Source organism: Apodemus sylvaticus, chromosome 1 (assembly GCF_947179515.1).
Source record: "Apodemus sylvaticus chromosome 1, mApoSyl1.1, whole genome shotgun sequence".
In the NCBI taxonomy this organism is placed as follows: domain Eukaryota; kingdom Metazoa; phylum Chordata; class Mammalia; order Rodentia; family Muridae; genus Apodemus; species Apodemus sylvaticus.
Genome location: NC_067472.1, coordinates 95,104,293 through 95,119,267, shown reverse-complemented (window position 1 = coordinate 95,119,267; position 14,975 = coordinate 95,104,293). Strand labels below are relative to the sequence as shown.

Here is a 14,975-nt window from a genome sequence, read left to right as displayed (position 1 = left end):
AGGCTCCTGAAGGCAACTCTGGGTCTAAGGATTTCCACAATGGACTGAGAATCATCTGGTTTTATGACAGTGGGTGTGTGGTTTATATGATAAATGTGAAGATGGACTGAGTCGGAAAAGTGAAGCTGTGCTCCTGTGCTGAAGGCTAAGGCCCTTTGGAGGGCCTCCCTCTGGTCTTGTATTAGTCATCTCCTCAAAAGTTAAAAACTTCTATCAGGCATGAAGGATGGGAGTCTGAATGAGACCTCTACAGGTCCAGGTACTGCAAATGGCTGTTGTCCAGTGATGCTCACAAGCTGGGCAGAAAGGGACCCAGGCAAAGCCTTGCTTCCCTAGGCTCTCATGAGACAGGAGGAGGCTGCTATTTGCCAATGATCGTGTTAGCTAGATAAGGCCTGTGCTTTGTAAGCCAGGCTGTTTATAGTTCTGTGTGTGGAAGTGCTGGAAATTCTAGCCTGTCTTAGATGGATTCAAGGTGCCAACAGAAGGGCTGTGTCCAGGCTTGGGTTTGACAAAGGCAGCCTGGTGGTCTGCAAAATAAATGCAGATGACCCCCAAGAGGGAGGAGAACCCGGATGCAGTTGCGTGGAGTCAGGGCTGTGCCTCAGGGAGGCAACTTGGGCCTCTTTTACCAGAGAAGGTGGTGTAACTGGCACAGACATGTTCACCATGAGGAAGCATTTTCCCTGACAGTCTGAAAAAGCTCTTCTTGACAATGGGCTGACCCAAGCAGGCTGAGCCCCTTCTGGCTGGTCACATCTTCCACCACTGAGCTCTGTCGATGGCATCTACGGCTTTGAAATACAGTTGTTGTCTTTCTAGTCTTCACTTACTACTTTATCCATGACATGTAAGCAGGTTCTGGGGCTTGCCAGCAGGAGGTTCAGATCACAGACACTGTGTCTGAGGTCAGTGGGAGATGATCATACAGCTAACAGTTTTGTCTGCAGAAGTTCTGGACCGAACCAAGGGGATCTAAAAGATTTCAGTGAAGTGTTTCAAGATTGCTATAACTATATTTGAGAAAAACACAACAAAGCAAAACCAAGGTCTTCATGTACTAATAGAGATAGTTGGGCTGAATATGTGAAATTAGGGGTTTTCTAAAAATCTAGGGTGTTGATATGATCCTTAGAGCAGTGTATGTCTCTTCTTAGGGGAAGTTTATTGTATCCTTAAACACATTCCTGGGTGGGACAGTCCTGGCCTAGTAGGGTTATGATTTCATTGCATGGAATGCCCTGCAATTAGACAAAGCTGTTTATGTTGTTCTTGGTCTGGGGATTACCTCAGAGGAGGAGTACTTGCCTACTGTGTGCGAGACCCTATGTTAAGTCACTGATGGCCGTTTTGTCTTGTTTTGTTTTTAATATACAGTTCTACACAGTACAGTGAGTGAGACCTACACCTATAGAGGAACAAGAACACAGACTTTATGAGTTTTCCATCTCCATTTCCACTGGTTAGAAGGAGATATCTCGAAACAGAAAATACTTCATTTCCAACCTATAGTGAAGACACCATGCAAACAAATGAGTGTTTGGTCAGCATAGCAGGGTCCTGGTAGAGACTGGATTTTGCTGCTGTCCTAAATTTGTTCCCTGCCGTGCTGTTCCCTCTGCTTCCCTCCACTGTTCTTGTTTTAACCTAAACCCTCTCTAGGAATTCAGGCCAGCTCCTTTGATCTAGACTCTTCTATGGTGCAGGCTGTGGAATAGGCTGATGGCTGGGGGTTTACTCAGAGTCCCTTTCTCATCTCCTAGGAGCTATGAAGGCTCCCTGCCTTGTCCATGACTTCCTCTGACCCCTCAGCTCTTGAAAATATGCCACTGATAACTTGATTTTCTTGACTTTCTGTAGTTATTGCCTTCTTGAGTTCTGCCAGGCAAGAATTTGAATTCTGTTGGCCAATAATTTGGGCCCCAGACCTACTGCCATGCAGGACTGAAATTTCCATCCATTCTGTGCAGTTAAATGACTTACAACCCATTTGGGATCCAACTGTAGGCTTCTAACCTGCTTCTCTGGACCTTCTCATCCTCCTGGGTTTCTTCTACCTCTTCTGGTTCCTCAGGACTCTCTGTTTTCTGTTCTTCTTCCTCCTCCTCCTTCAGGTCTTGAAGTTCTTCAGTCTTCTTTACCCCTTCCTGGTATCTGGAGGGCAAAAAGGAACAATTGAGTCTGGGAGGGTCAGACACTGGACATTCTTTCCTGAGACCCTGGGGGAGGGGACTCAAGAACCTCCCGACATTGCGCACTTCCTGTGGCTCCACACAACAGGAAAAAGCTGGGAAGCTTCGCTGAACCTCACCACAACTCATGTCAGTAACATTTCCCCTCACTCCTCAGCCATCCTTCCTGTTTATGTGACAGTGTGACAAACTGACTGGGAAAAAAAGTAGGACAGGGTCTGCTACTGCTGGTTGTTAGCCTATAAAACATCCCCCAGAGATAAGATTGCATTTTCCCTGTGCTAACTAGGAGCTTCAACTTTGGGGGTGGGGTGGGGGGACTCATCTCAGGATACTGGGGTTTTTCTCAGACATGCCAGGGCTTGACATATGGAGGTACCCAGAAAATATTGAATCCAATGGATGGATTTTGCTCTCCGTTTTTAAGAACTTTCCTTAAAGGCCCCTAGTGATTCTTGGGATCACATATTTCCATGAATACAATACGCTCACTTGTCAGACAGCCAGGTATCTAACATCATTAGTTTAATTGCAACAATTCCACCTACAACTGAGTGACTACACACAGATGCCATGGGGCTCTGTGCCCATGGTAAGCTGAACCTCCCTCAGGAGGCCATGGGGCACCATGCTACGTTAAAGGTGAGTTTCTACCTTGAGTCCTGGGCCTTTGACCCTGCTCAGTGCTCTTTCCCAGTGCCCAATAACTGGCCCTGGTTGCTAATGCAGCTCATTTACAGATAGGCAAGGGTGGAAATGGTGGGACAAGAACTGGAAGGAGGAGCTCCAGTTTATACAGAAGACCAGGGCAATTCTAGGAAGCACAGTTGAAGGTGCTCCTGGGTACTGTTGGCAGTAACTTGAGAGACCTACACATGTGTCAGGAAGCCTCAGGCAGCACCAAGAAGAGCCTAGCCCGGGCCCTTGATGTTTAGACATTCTAGGCAGCAGCATCGTGCTGAAAGAGAGGAGTCTAGTCAAGTGTAGCCATTGTCTAAGCACATCCTGTGTCCTGCTTCCCTGGGTAGGCCCTCTTCACTGAGGGACTTGGGACCCATTGACTGCTTCCCAAAAACCCCTCAGAAGCAAGCCAGGGTGTGGGAAGCTCTTTTCAGAGACCTGCCAGGTGCCCTCGGGGTGGCAAGGTCTGACTCGCTGACTCACCCTTTGTTGTAGGCTTCTTCCTCTGCCCTGGCCTTGGCCTCCTGGCTTGTCTCCTCCAGGCAGCTTGGGAGTGGCACAGGGACACACACTTCACAGTTAGCCTCTGCATTTGTCTTTCCACTGTGGGAGGAGGGAAGTGCAGGGTGTTACTGCAGGGAGAGACTGCACATCTGCAGACAGAACCGTGTCTTTGTCCTGATTCAAAGAGGGAACTCAGGCTCTTTCACTGGCTTTTGGGTTTTAAAACATCTACCTTGAGATGGGATTTCATAAACCCTCCCCAGACCCCTGGGGAGGCAGACATTACATCCTACATCAGCTTCTTTAGCCTGGTGTCCCCAAATCTGACTTTATTCTTATTGAGGAGGTGCTGTGAGTAGACAGGCAAATGTCTCAGGTGACAAAGTACTGCCACAAGGAGACAGATATCCTGTCTGTGTCTCAAGACTGCCACTTATCATTTTAACTGTGCACTGAGTATGAGAAGGTTACAGGTACAAGGATTGTAAGGAAGAGGGGAGAAACCTCTCTTTTTTTTCTAATGTAGAGTTTTGCAAAAAGGAAAAGGTAATGATATTAATTATGAATTATAATATTTATGAAAGAAACTATTCAGTGACAGAACATGACAGGGAGAGGATGGTCACAAAGAGTGGATGGTCACAAAAGACCTCTCTGAGGTGCTGAAATTGAAGCCTAGTCTCAGAGACAAGAGATCTGTGCAAGGATCATCTGAGGCAAGAGATGGAGGATAAATAGATTTTGAGATGCAAGAAGAGATGCTGGGAGACCTGAGTTGCTAAGAATAATCAATACGGCAGGAGCTAAGTTTAGAGCAGATAAATTGTTGTACATATGAAATGTCCAAGAACAGATGCTGGGTGGACAGTTGGAGATGCCCAAGTGAGGCAGAGATGAGTTCTTGGCTAGAGATAGTCACTTGATGTGGCAACATAAAGAACAGATGATGACTTAAGGAGAGACGTGCAGGATGAAACGACAGAAATAGCAACCAGAGAGGTGGGTGCAAGCCAGAGGGAGGAGACTGGGGGTGGGGGGAGGGCTCACTGTGTTTCACTGTGTCTTTTGAAACTTTGTGTCCCTGGTGGGCATGATATGCAGGGCTCACAAGAAGCCTTGAGGTAATGGACGAATGGACTTAATGAAGAAAGGGAAGAAAGAAATGCACAGCCACAGCTTGAGCAGGGAGGGGAGCAAGGAGTCACTGGCTGGGCTGCTCAGCTGAATAAGTAGCTCTAGGGTGCAGGCAAAGTCAAGCACAGGTAGAAAGGGCCAGCAGAGGGGCGAAGAGCAGGGGGCCAAAGGGACACTGCCTTTAACTAAAACAATCGAAACCTTAGAAAAGTAAGAGAAACCTCTCCTTAATTGGGACAAAGAGCAGAAGCAAAGGACAGAGGGGTGGAGACCTGACAAAACATGAGCCGCCTCCTACCCCGTGACAAAGCTGAAATGCTGTTTGTAAGAGCAATGCCAGGTCTTCTTCAGAGCAAGAGAGGACAGGGATCTGAGAGAAACAGGAGGAAGTACAAGCATCATGTAGAACAGTAGGAAAATCAGCACACTAGCCAATTCCCTCAGGACGGTTAGGCGTGCTTGGAACCTGCCTAATGAACGAATGGGACCAAAAGATCACAGGAAGCAGCCTAAGGGGCACTCTGCAGTCATCTTGGTGTCCCCAACCCCACTAGGAGTGGCAGTGTCATGGAGGAGCCCAGAAACAAGGCAAACTCTGTAAGCCGAGCCTTCCAATAGGGAGCTAAAGGGTCGCCACTGCCTTTCCTTAGGCGAGGTCCACGCCTCCAGTGAGCTCCCGACTCTTGGCCTCGGCTTCCTATCTCTTAGCTTTCCTTCAGACCTTGAAAACATGTTTCATTAGGCTGGAAACCAAAACCCATCATGAGCAAGGAAGATAATGCTCTAAAAATACTAGCTATTCCAAACATTTCTCCTCCTGCAAATGGGACTCTCCGCTCCCTTTCCCGAGACCTTTGCCTGCCGTGCAGTTTCCTATCTGTCCGCTGACTGTAACAAGTGAAGAAAAACAGAGTCATGGGCAAGAGCAGCCACTATCTCTGAAGTGTATTTCTATGTTAGAAGTGAAATGCGGCTTTCATACTTTTAGCTTCTCTCTCTAAGCGGCCCTCGTTACAGTCCTTAACACTAGGCAGGTATGGAGAGAACTTGCCGGAGACAGACCTAGATTAAACCCCAGGCTCAGAGACTCTGACTAACCAGCCTAGGGTTGTACAAGATTGTAACCCCTCCTGCAACCCCCCACTCCTGCCACCTTGCTGGCAGGAATGAAGATATTCTAACAGAAAAGTAGTTTCCCCTTGGCTCTCAGACTATTGAAACAATACTCCCCAAGAAAGTGAAATCTCTTCAGGAATCTCGTGCCAGCAAAAGAAAAGATTAGGAGCCTAGGCCATCCAGAGAGGAAATTTGTCCCCTGGAAAAAGACATGCAACCTGCTAGGTCACCGAGTGGAGCTGAGGCTGGTGGGCCAATGACAGGAGGAAGCACCGTGACAGAACTGTTGAGTTATGCAGACTCCTGGCCCTCTACTTAAACCCAATCCTTCTGTTAGGACTCTTCTGAATATACTGAGTCGAGGGTCACTGGATCTCAATGTAACCAAACTGAATAAATCTTTTTCTGCTTTCTACTATTAATTTGGCCCTTTTCGTTGGCTGGTTGAGGGTAGGTGATTGAGCCTGACTTGTTAGGACTGCCAGGGCACAGACTATGACCTTAACTTTGGTAACAATTAGTATGCGCGAAGGCTCAAATTTGGCCCTGCTGCAGGTTAATGCTGACCCAAGCTTTAGCTGTACTAGCCACTGTCCTTGTGAGGAATTCCTTCCTGGCAGATAAGAAACAATTCCATTCTTGCCTACACTCACATTACTGATGTTGGTTGGGCTGTTCCCTTTGGCCCACTAACTTCCTGTCAAGATGAGCTCTCTTCCTTGGGCCCTCGGTCGGTTCTCATCTGGGACTCCGCCTGCTGTGTAAGGCCCAAGGCATCTGCTGAATGAAGCCATTCCCACCACATTCCCATAGCCAGCAACGCTCCTTCCTCCACAGTCTGCTTCAAGTATGAGAGGCTGGGAAAGTCTTGGTTTCACACCAAGCAGGAAGCTGGGATTGGAGGCGGGACAAATATAGTGATATGCAAATGTTGTCTCTTTTTTTTTTTTCTGATTTTTAGACCAAGCTCGGAGTCCTCTAAGTATCTTCTCTGACTACCTGGAAGTTTTTCCTTGTGTATCTTTAAGACTTGGGTCAAATCCTTCTTCACTGTGGGACTTTTGTTGATGTTCTACTGTCTCCCAGGCCAACTGGTTAAAGTAGATCTGTCACCACACTTCCAGAACAAAGGGAGAATGTTTTCACACCCACCTGTACTCTCCCTGGACTTTGATCAATGAATTGGTCTATGTTTGAAAGGTGTCTGGTGCAGACTACAGTTCTTTTGTTCCTCCAGCCCCTCAATGATGTGCCTGATCCTTGCATATGAAGTTAGTAAGAAGACAGATCCTATCTGTAAGTGAGGACTTCCATAGAACCTAGAACTTGGCTTGGCCTACGAGAATCCATACTGAGCTCTGGAAATGATAGCCAAGCACAAATCTGTGCCCTCCGCAGGGATCACTGGGTGGATTTTAGCATTCATCATCACCTTCTTTCTGTGATGATTCATTAAACTGTGGCTGCGTTTATCACTGTGCTCATCTCTCAGTCACCTGACTGTTCAAAGTAAATCATGAGCCAAGTCAATGGTCAGTTTACTGGTGAGCAGTATTCAAGCCTTTGCAAAAGGCAGGTCTTGCCTCTTGGGCTTAGAAATGCTGCTAAATCATCTCAGTTCAGTGGCTTCCTTTGATAAACCCAAACCATAGGACCTGAGTCATGGGACCGCCCTTACTCTCTCACACCCAATCCCAGATTATTGAGTAATAATTATCCTGGGGTATAATTTTCTCCAGAATATAAACAATAAGGGGATAGATTGTTTGCTATACAGATTTACTGACCTTGTTGCTTCAAAAGCACAGAAGACAACAATTTTAAAGACCATAGCTAACACGACACCGTGGCATGCTAGCATTGTGGCTGGTTCATGAAACTAATCTGCTAACACTCCAACATCCCAGCTTTGCTGTCCCTTGAGTGATCCTGCACACACCCTCCCATCCCCTGCTCTGTCCTACACTTCATGCCAACCTACTCACTGGTTCTCCCAAAAGACTTCTCTTTTCCATCCTTTCCTCTGTAGTCACAATAAATGTCTTCTGGTTTTCTATTAGGGGGTTGAGAGCATGAGCCATGGCATCTTTTAGCTGTGTAAGGTCAGGGAGTGTATCCCTGGGCATTGTCTTCCTCATCAATAAGACAGAGGTGTTAATAGTGTATTCACCTCATGAAGTGTTTGGCAGGCTTAACATGAAATGAACAGCAATTAGGATAAAAGGTGCCTGGCATACAGAGACTGAGTTATAGCTAATAGCATGACTTGTCATCACCATCACCATCATCTTTATTTGAATTTACTGCTACCTCAAAATGCTGTTCATCTCCTATTCACCTGGTTGATGATATATCCTTCAGGCTTAACTTTAAAAGTAGATTTGTAGTGGAAAGTATTTTCTAAGCTTTGATCCTTCTTACACCGACACAGGGTTAGGGGTACATTTTCTCATGTGTTGGTCCCTTAGCAACCACACTTCCTTATGACAACATTCATCTCACCATGGAACAATAGGCTGCTTCCCGTCTGACTTTCTCACTAGACTGATACTCCTTGAGAACATTCCACGAGGCTGACCCGAGAGCACTTGTCAAGAGAATGAAAGAATAAAAGACCACAGATAATCAGTCCCCACTATGTGCATCTTTAAGGGTAACTAAAAACCACTCTCTGGCCATATGCTTAAATGTATATATCTCTAGACATTTGATGGGTTGGAGAACCATTTGTTATGAGATGGCCTGCAAGAGCAAGACTCAACACTCTAAGCTCACATGAAATAGACAGTACTGTCAGCTGCTCTGTACTGTGGACTGGCCACAGGCTACTCGATCATCCTATTGTGTGCATAGCCAGTTCTCTCCCTTATATGGAATACTTAGGGACTGGGAAATCATTTAACATGAAGCTCAATGCAACTGTGAATGTCTGATAAAGTATAATACATTTTCTCTTCAGCATGACTAGGCAAACTGGAATAGGAAAAGATGCTTGCAAACTGTTTCGGGATTGGCCACTTGGGGATCTACAATGCTTCCAGTTCTATGCATTTGGAGAAAAAGCAAGTTAACATCTTTCGTAAGTCCATAGGGAGAAGCCGCTATTATTTGGAGTCTCTGGAGTCTCTCTTCCATTAGACCTCCCTCCCCTCTTTGTAGCCACCTTTATTTGAATATATTTCCAGTAGTGGAGTGCACAGTGTTACATGGCTGATGGCGATTCTGAGTTAGCCTAAGAGAGCTACAAACTTCCTAGTGAGAACTTTTGGCTTGACTCTGAGTCTCCCTTGGGCCTTTTAGCTCCTGGTTCCAAACCTGTGAACAGCAGCATCGCCCCTGATCCTCACTCAATCACTCTGCAGGATTGGGGCTGTCCTGCAGATTCTCCTACCAAGGGCATCTCTTGTGCTTAATAATCCCCAGTGCCTTGAACAGCAGTGCTCAGCTGGCCTGAACATTAGTTCTGAATGAGAATCTATCAAGGAGAGCAAGGATCTAGGTCTTCCGCTTTGGCCAGGTCTGTAGGCATCGAGCTGGGAAGAGGTCCTTTATGGAAGTGCTCTAAAGTGGGTGTGTGAGCCCAAAATGAAGGCTGGCAGAATCTCGGAGAGTATACGTGGTCATTTCTCAGTGTGTTCAGAGGCCATGAATTAGGCATCGTGGCTCTATGTGGTAAGATTTGTCATCTTAGATACTTTGTTTGGTGACTCATTTGTCATCTCTTAATAGTTTTCCTGGAGTGATCAAGAAACAAGAGAAAAGAGGATACACTCCATGCTATAAAGAAAGGACTATATGCTGGTAGGTGACAGAGTATGCAAACACTGGGCAAATGTTGACAATAACCAGAGGGTTCCTTAGTGGGAACCTGGCAGTCACACATCCGGAAAGTGAGGAACACAGGCTGAGTCTTGAGGCAGAGAGAGTTTAGGAGTTTCTCTGAACTGACAAAGACCAGCATTCATGTTCCCAGCCAGCCAGACAACACAAAGCCTTCTACCAGCAACAGAAAATGAAAGTGGCTTCAAGGTAAAGAAGAAGAAATAAGGTCTATACTCCACTAACTAACAAAAGACACAAAGAGAGCCCCGAGAGGTGGAAGCTGTAATCCAGATGTTTCCCAAGAAGCAAATGAAAACGTTCAAAATGTAAGCTGTAAGCTCCTCCCATCACAGAGGAAGAGCCTTAAAGCTCTGGCTTAGCAGGAAACAGCCTGCAAATCGCATGGAGGCCTGGGGAAACCAGCTCTGAGAAGCTAATGTTCCTTCCTACTACTTGATAGAAAGAAGAGTTTTTAAAAAAGAATTTACCTTTCCCAAAATTATTGTGCTTTGGGGATCTTTGCCCCCTGTACAATAGTTTTAACCCATATAATGATTCTATTCCCAAATGGAAGAAATGTATTCCTCTTCCTCTACCTATGGCCTTGTCTAGGATTCTAGAAACTAGCAGCCATTTGCTACAAGCCTGATGATGGCATCACCATGAAGTGGCCAGCGTCAAGGGAACCCCAGAGATAGGACCTTGTCACACTGGAGCAGCATATCCTGGGCTTGCTATCTAAATCCTGTTGGATTGTGTGTGTGTGTGTGTGTGTGTGTGTGTGTGTGTGTGTGCAAGTAACCTCAACTAACTACCTCTCAGGGGCTCTTAGGCAGGGTGTAGCTGGCCTCAGCTATAGTCTCTTCCTGGTCCAAGACTTTTACACATGAGCTCTGAAACCTTGGTGGGTCTCAGAGAAATATTCACTCTCCTTCCCCAGAACTTAAATTTCTTTCTATTTCATTTTTAGGTTTGAGAATGAGAGGAAATAAAGCAAGTCAGAGGTTTTCTGTAAGGATCCCCAATATTAAATGGAAAACAGAAAAACTTACTTTTCCAAAAGTGCAGGCAGCGCTGGGGAGACGGAGATGCTGCTTTTCCCGTTGGACGATTCGGACTGGATGGAAACAGGACTGAGGATGAGTGAGGCAGCCAGGCCTCAGGTGTTGCTGGAGAAGGGCTGTGACTCTCCCTTCTCTTTCCTTTCTTCTCCCCCCATAGCTATCCAGTCTGCATTCTGAGGCTCCATCCTAGCAGGGAGCCATCTGTGTTCCTCTGTTCCATTTCCTGAGGACCAGAAAGCCTCCTACCCAGTGTGGGTTTAGAATTCCTTGGGATGGACTCACAAGCACCACTGCTCCCACAGGTACTGTTCCAAGCACAAACCTCAGGAGGCGCCTAATGTCAGAACGTGCTCAAGCTGGCAAGTGTTTCTGTGGAGTTACCGGAGACCCCATGCTGGCCTGCTGCAGTGGGTGTGGTTAAAGCACAGGCTTTCTACTCTGTGCCCATGCTAAAATCACTCACAGTGGGGTAAACAGTACTGATCCATTCCAGCATTCTGGGGTAGGACCCATGATCAGGGTGGTTTCAATGCAGCCTTTGTGATTTTAAAGGATAGTTCTCATTGCCAACCACTCATGCAAAGGTATACATTCAGAAACCATGTAGCTAGGAAAAGATCTGTTGCTAACTAGCCTTTTCTAGACTCTTCAAAGAATTTTTTTGCTTAAAAAATTTTGTTATGTGTATGAATGTTTGCCTGAATGTATGTCTATGCACCATAAACTTGCATTGAACTTGGAGGTTATATTAGGGTGCTGGATCCCCTGGGACTGGGGATATAGATGGTTGTGAGTTGCCATGTGGGTGTTGGGATCGTCCTTTGGAGGAGTAGACAGTGCTCTTAACTGCTGAGGCACTTCTCCAGGACCTTCAGGTTTCTTTGTATTGGTGATTTGGGAGTTTAAGTTCATTTCACAGACAGAATACTTACAAGGTAAAAGAAACTTAACAGTGATTGCTAGCTGTGGGTGGAGCTCGAAGTGACTTGACCAGTTTCTTTCACACTGAGCCTCTCTCTGTGTACAGCTGTGCTAGAATGCACAATGATTAGAGAAATCACTGGGGGAAGGTGTTTAAAGGTTTTAGAGAGAAGTCACTAGATTCACAAAGACTTTAGACGTAGAAAAGATTTTCTTATTTTCTTATTTGAAATTGTCTTCATCTAGAATGAAATGGGCATTTTTCTTTGCCTATCATTTTATACTCTATAGAAATATTTAAAAATAAAGAAAATTTAAATGATTTGTTTTATTATTGACCAGAAATAACCATTATTGTGGTGATTAATTTTTAATTATCAACTTGTTACAGCCTAGAGTCACCTAGAAAGGCAGCCTCAATTGAGGAATCATCTAGACCAGCTTGGCCTGTGGTCATGCCTGTAGGGGGATTGCTGATTAATGTAAGAAGGCCCAGCCTACTGTGGATGTAGGAAGACTCAGCTCCTGCTGCAGATGCTATGGCTGAGTTCTTGCCTTGCTATACCTTTAATGATGGGCAAAAGCCTGAAACTGTAAGCCAAATCAATCCCTTTTCCCCTAACTTTATTTTTGTGAGAATATTTTATTACAACAACAGAAATGGACCTAGAATAATTATTAAATTTCAAAGGGTTCCTTTCACAATTTTCTATTTTTAAAGGTAAAAAACAGAATTATATTACATATACTCTAATACGTGTGTTTATTTTATATAGAAGCTGCTATTTCTTCTCAATAAATCATGGGTAATAATTCTACAGAAATTCTTTATGATGGTATTTACAGTCTGCTGCCAATCTCCTGTTGATAAGCAGTGGGCTACTTTCAGGGTTTCCTTGCTGGAAACAATGGTGTAGTGATTTAGGACAGGATGAGCCCCAGTTCATGAACTCCAGCTCTGCAATCAGCTTTGCTTCAGCTATATCTGACGCAACCCACTGTACGCCGCGAAGGTGCTTTAAAAAAAAAAAGTATACCCTCCTTAAAGAATTACAGTTTTGTTCAAAGAGGTAGCTGCTTCTGTGTACACTTCCTGAGCCTTCTGTGCCTTGCCTGAGAGCACAGAGGTCTCCTCTCAGAGCAGTGGGAAGGGTTATGCTGGGCTGTTGCATGTATCTCTGTCTATACTGTATGCTGGAAATGTCCTGTCCCTGCCGACCCTGTCCCTATCTATGACCCTTCCATAGTAGCCATGTGAGGGAAAGGTAGAAAGGGCAGGCAACACCATACTCACCAGAGCTGGGAGGGAGGGCATGGGGGAAGAGCTCGGGGCTTGGCCGGGCAGGTTGAGGGCATTAAACTTGGGAACCACAGCAACGCTGACCCTCCGGCGGGGCATGTTCTGTGGGAAGAGAAGCGGTTTAGGCCTCCCAACTTGAGAAGAACAACAGTCATGGTTCTGAGGGTATTAGGAAGGCTTGTTAACTTCTAACATTCAGTAGGTAATTTGGTTTGGGGTGATGCTAGGAATCAGTGTGGGAAGAGTGAATCCAAGCTGACCCAACTTTTCTGTTGGCCATGCATGATCTCTCAACACATCCCCATTTTACATTTTGAGACTCCATTCTCTGAGTAGCATCCTAGATAGTGTGTAAAATCTGTCTATGGTAAAACTGAAGTGTACGCATCATTTCACATCAAGCTAATGAAGAGTTGGGAAGACTACACCCAAGTAAGAAAGATGGGGTGTCAGAGGTCATGTGAGCAATGGTAGAAGTTGAATACTCTGCTGGTACCCATAGGTCCAAGAGTGAATGACCACTTGGGTGACCGTGAAAACTTCTGACATGTTTCTTCTGGGAAACCCTGGAGTTCCTCAGCCATCCATACCTTTCCCATCGTGAGGGACATAGATCGTGCCGTGCGAGGAACCCCGTCTTCTATAATAGGAAACAACAGAAGAAAAATGGTGTGAGTTTCAGGTTGGGGATCAACAGGACACAGACAGGCAGAAGTTAAGCCAAGCTATTCATGGGTCATAAATGGCCTTGCAGAAACACCTCAGAGATCTAGGCACTGGAGACCCTTCAATGTCTGATGCTTCATACTCTATAAAAATCATCTACAGCAAAGGGACTATCCTGACTAAACATTTATTCTACCTCCACCAGTCACTACAAGAAGCCCTCATCTTGGGTTTCTGTGCTTCATTTGAAGTGTCTCTGAGATCACCCAGGACGTTATGTGAACAGGACTCAGCAAGCTTGAAGCATGGTCTACAGAGTGAGTTCCAGGACAGCCAGGGCTATACAGAGAAACCCTGTCTCCAAAAAACCAAAAAAAAAAAAAAAAAAAAAAAAAAAGATTCATTGCACGTTCACTCAAAGGAGGAAGAGTTGATAATACTATGAACAAGGAGGATGTGATGTTAAGAATGAAAATTCACTAACAGAAGTCATTTCAGTGTGTTACCTACACCATGACTCGGGATAAAAGAAGCGACCACTTATAGATCTTTTTCTCCTTACCATGTATATAAAATGATACAATTCATATTCAGTGTTCAACACTATACCTGCATAAGAGTACGACCAGAAAACAACTGGATACACGAAAAGTATTCTTATTTTTTTCAAAAATGTAAATCTTGCCCCTTTGAATACATTTTCAAATATGGTTTGCTCAAAATTATCAAAAAATTATCATTAAGGTCAATTGGGTTTGGTTCAGTCTCACTGGAGCCTATACATCTGACTGTCCTCCATAGTATTTTAAGTATGACCCTTGAAAAGCACATAGCTATATATTTCATTTTGTTTTGTTTTTTAACCAGAGGATCTTGGTCAACTAACAGCTTCACACTGTATATATTTCTTATGATCATTAACACAGTTGTATCTATTTCTATCATTTCATTTTCTATACTTTATTTACCTTGATTTATTCCTTGATTATTTTGTACTTTCTTTCCCACTCTATGTATTTATTGAGATACTATCCATCCTAATACTAACCATTAAAACATGGCTTTAACTTCTAATATTATTTGGCTTTAAATTTAAAATTAGGGCTGGAAAGATGGCTCTGCTGCTAAAGGCTTGGCTCACAACCAAAAATAAATTTAAAATCTCCAGGCTTTTCCTAAATAGAGCTCAAAACAATAATTCTCGCTAACCTTACTTAGAGGGCTAGCCACCATTTTTATGTTACCCTATGTATACCCAGTTACATGTTATTCATCCAATCAGCTTCCTGGATGCTTATTTGGCTCCACCCACACGCTTATGAACATCCTGGATCATCATTCTATCTTGCATCCTGCCAATCTGAGATCTAATCCCCTGCCCAACCCTAGTATATTCTCTTTTTTTATTCGATATATTTCTATTTACATTTCAAATGATTTCCCCTTTTCTGGCTCCCCACTCCCTGAAAGTCCCATCAGCCCTCTTCCCTTCCCCTTTTCCCCCATCCACCCCTTCCCACTCCCCTGTTCTGGTTTTGCCCTATACTGCTACACTGAGTCTTTCCAGAACCGGGG

The 14,975-nt window shown here is 44.8% G+C and overlaps 1 protein-coding gene across 4 annotated transcripts in view; it reads right to left on the bottom strand.

Annotated features, from left to right (window-relative positions):
- Positions 1-14,975, bottom strand: part of Irag1 (inositol 1,4,5-triphosphate receptor associated 1) — a 133,774-nt gene that overhangs the window by 6,872 nt on the left and 111,927 nt on the right. For 3 of the 4 annotated variants that reach the window (XM_052201216.1, XM_052201208.1, XM_052201202.1), the window contains 5 exons: positions 13,325-13,374; positions 12,729-12,836; positions 10,502-10,566; positions 3,357-3,476; positions 1,984-2,154 (listed from right to left, as the gene is read on the bottom strand). In XM_052201216.1, coding sequence (XP_052057176.1) covers positions 1,984-2,154; positions 3,357-3,476; positions 10,502-10,566; positions 12,729-12,836; positions 13,325-13,374 — 514 coding nt within the window. The remainder of the gene's footprint in view (positions 1-1,983; positions 2,155-3,356; positions 3,477-10,501; positions 10,567-12,728; positions 12,837-13,324; positions 13,375-14,975) is intronic. The other variant, XM_052201206.1, reaches the window with a different exon arrangement.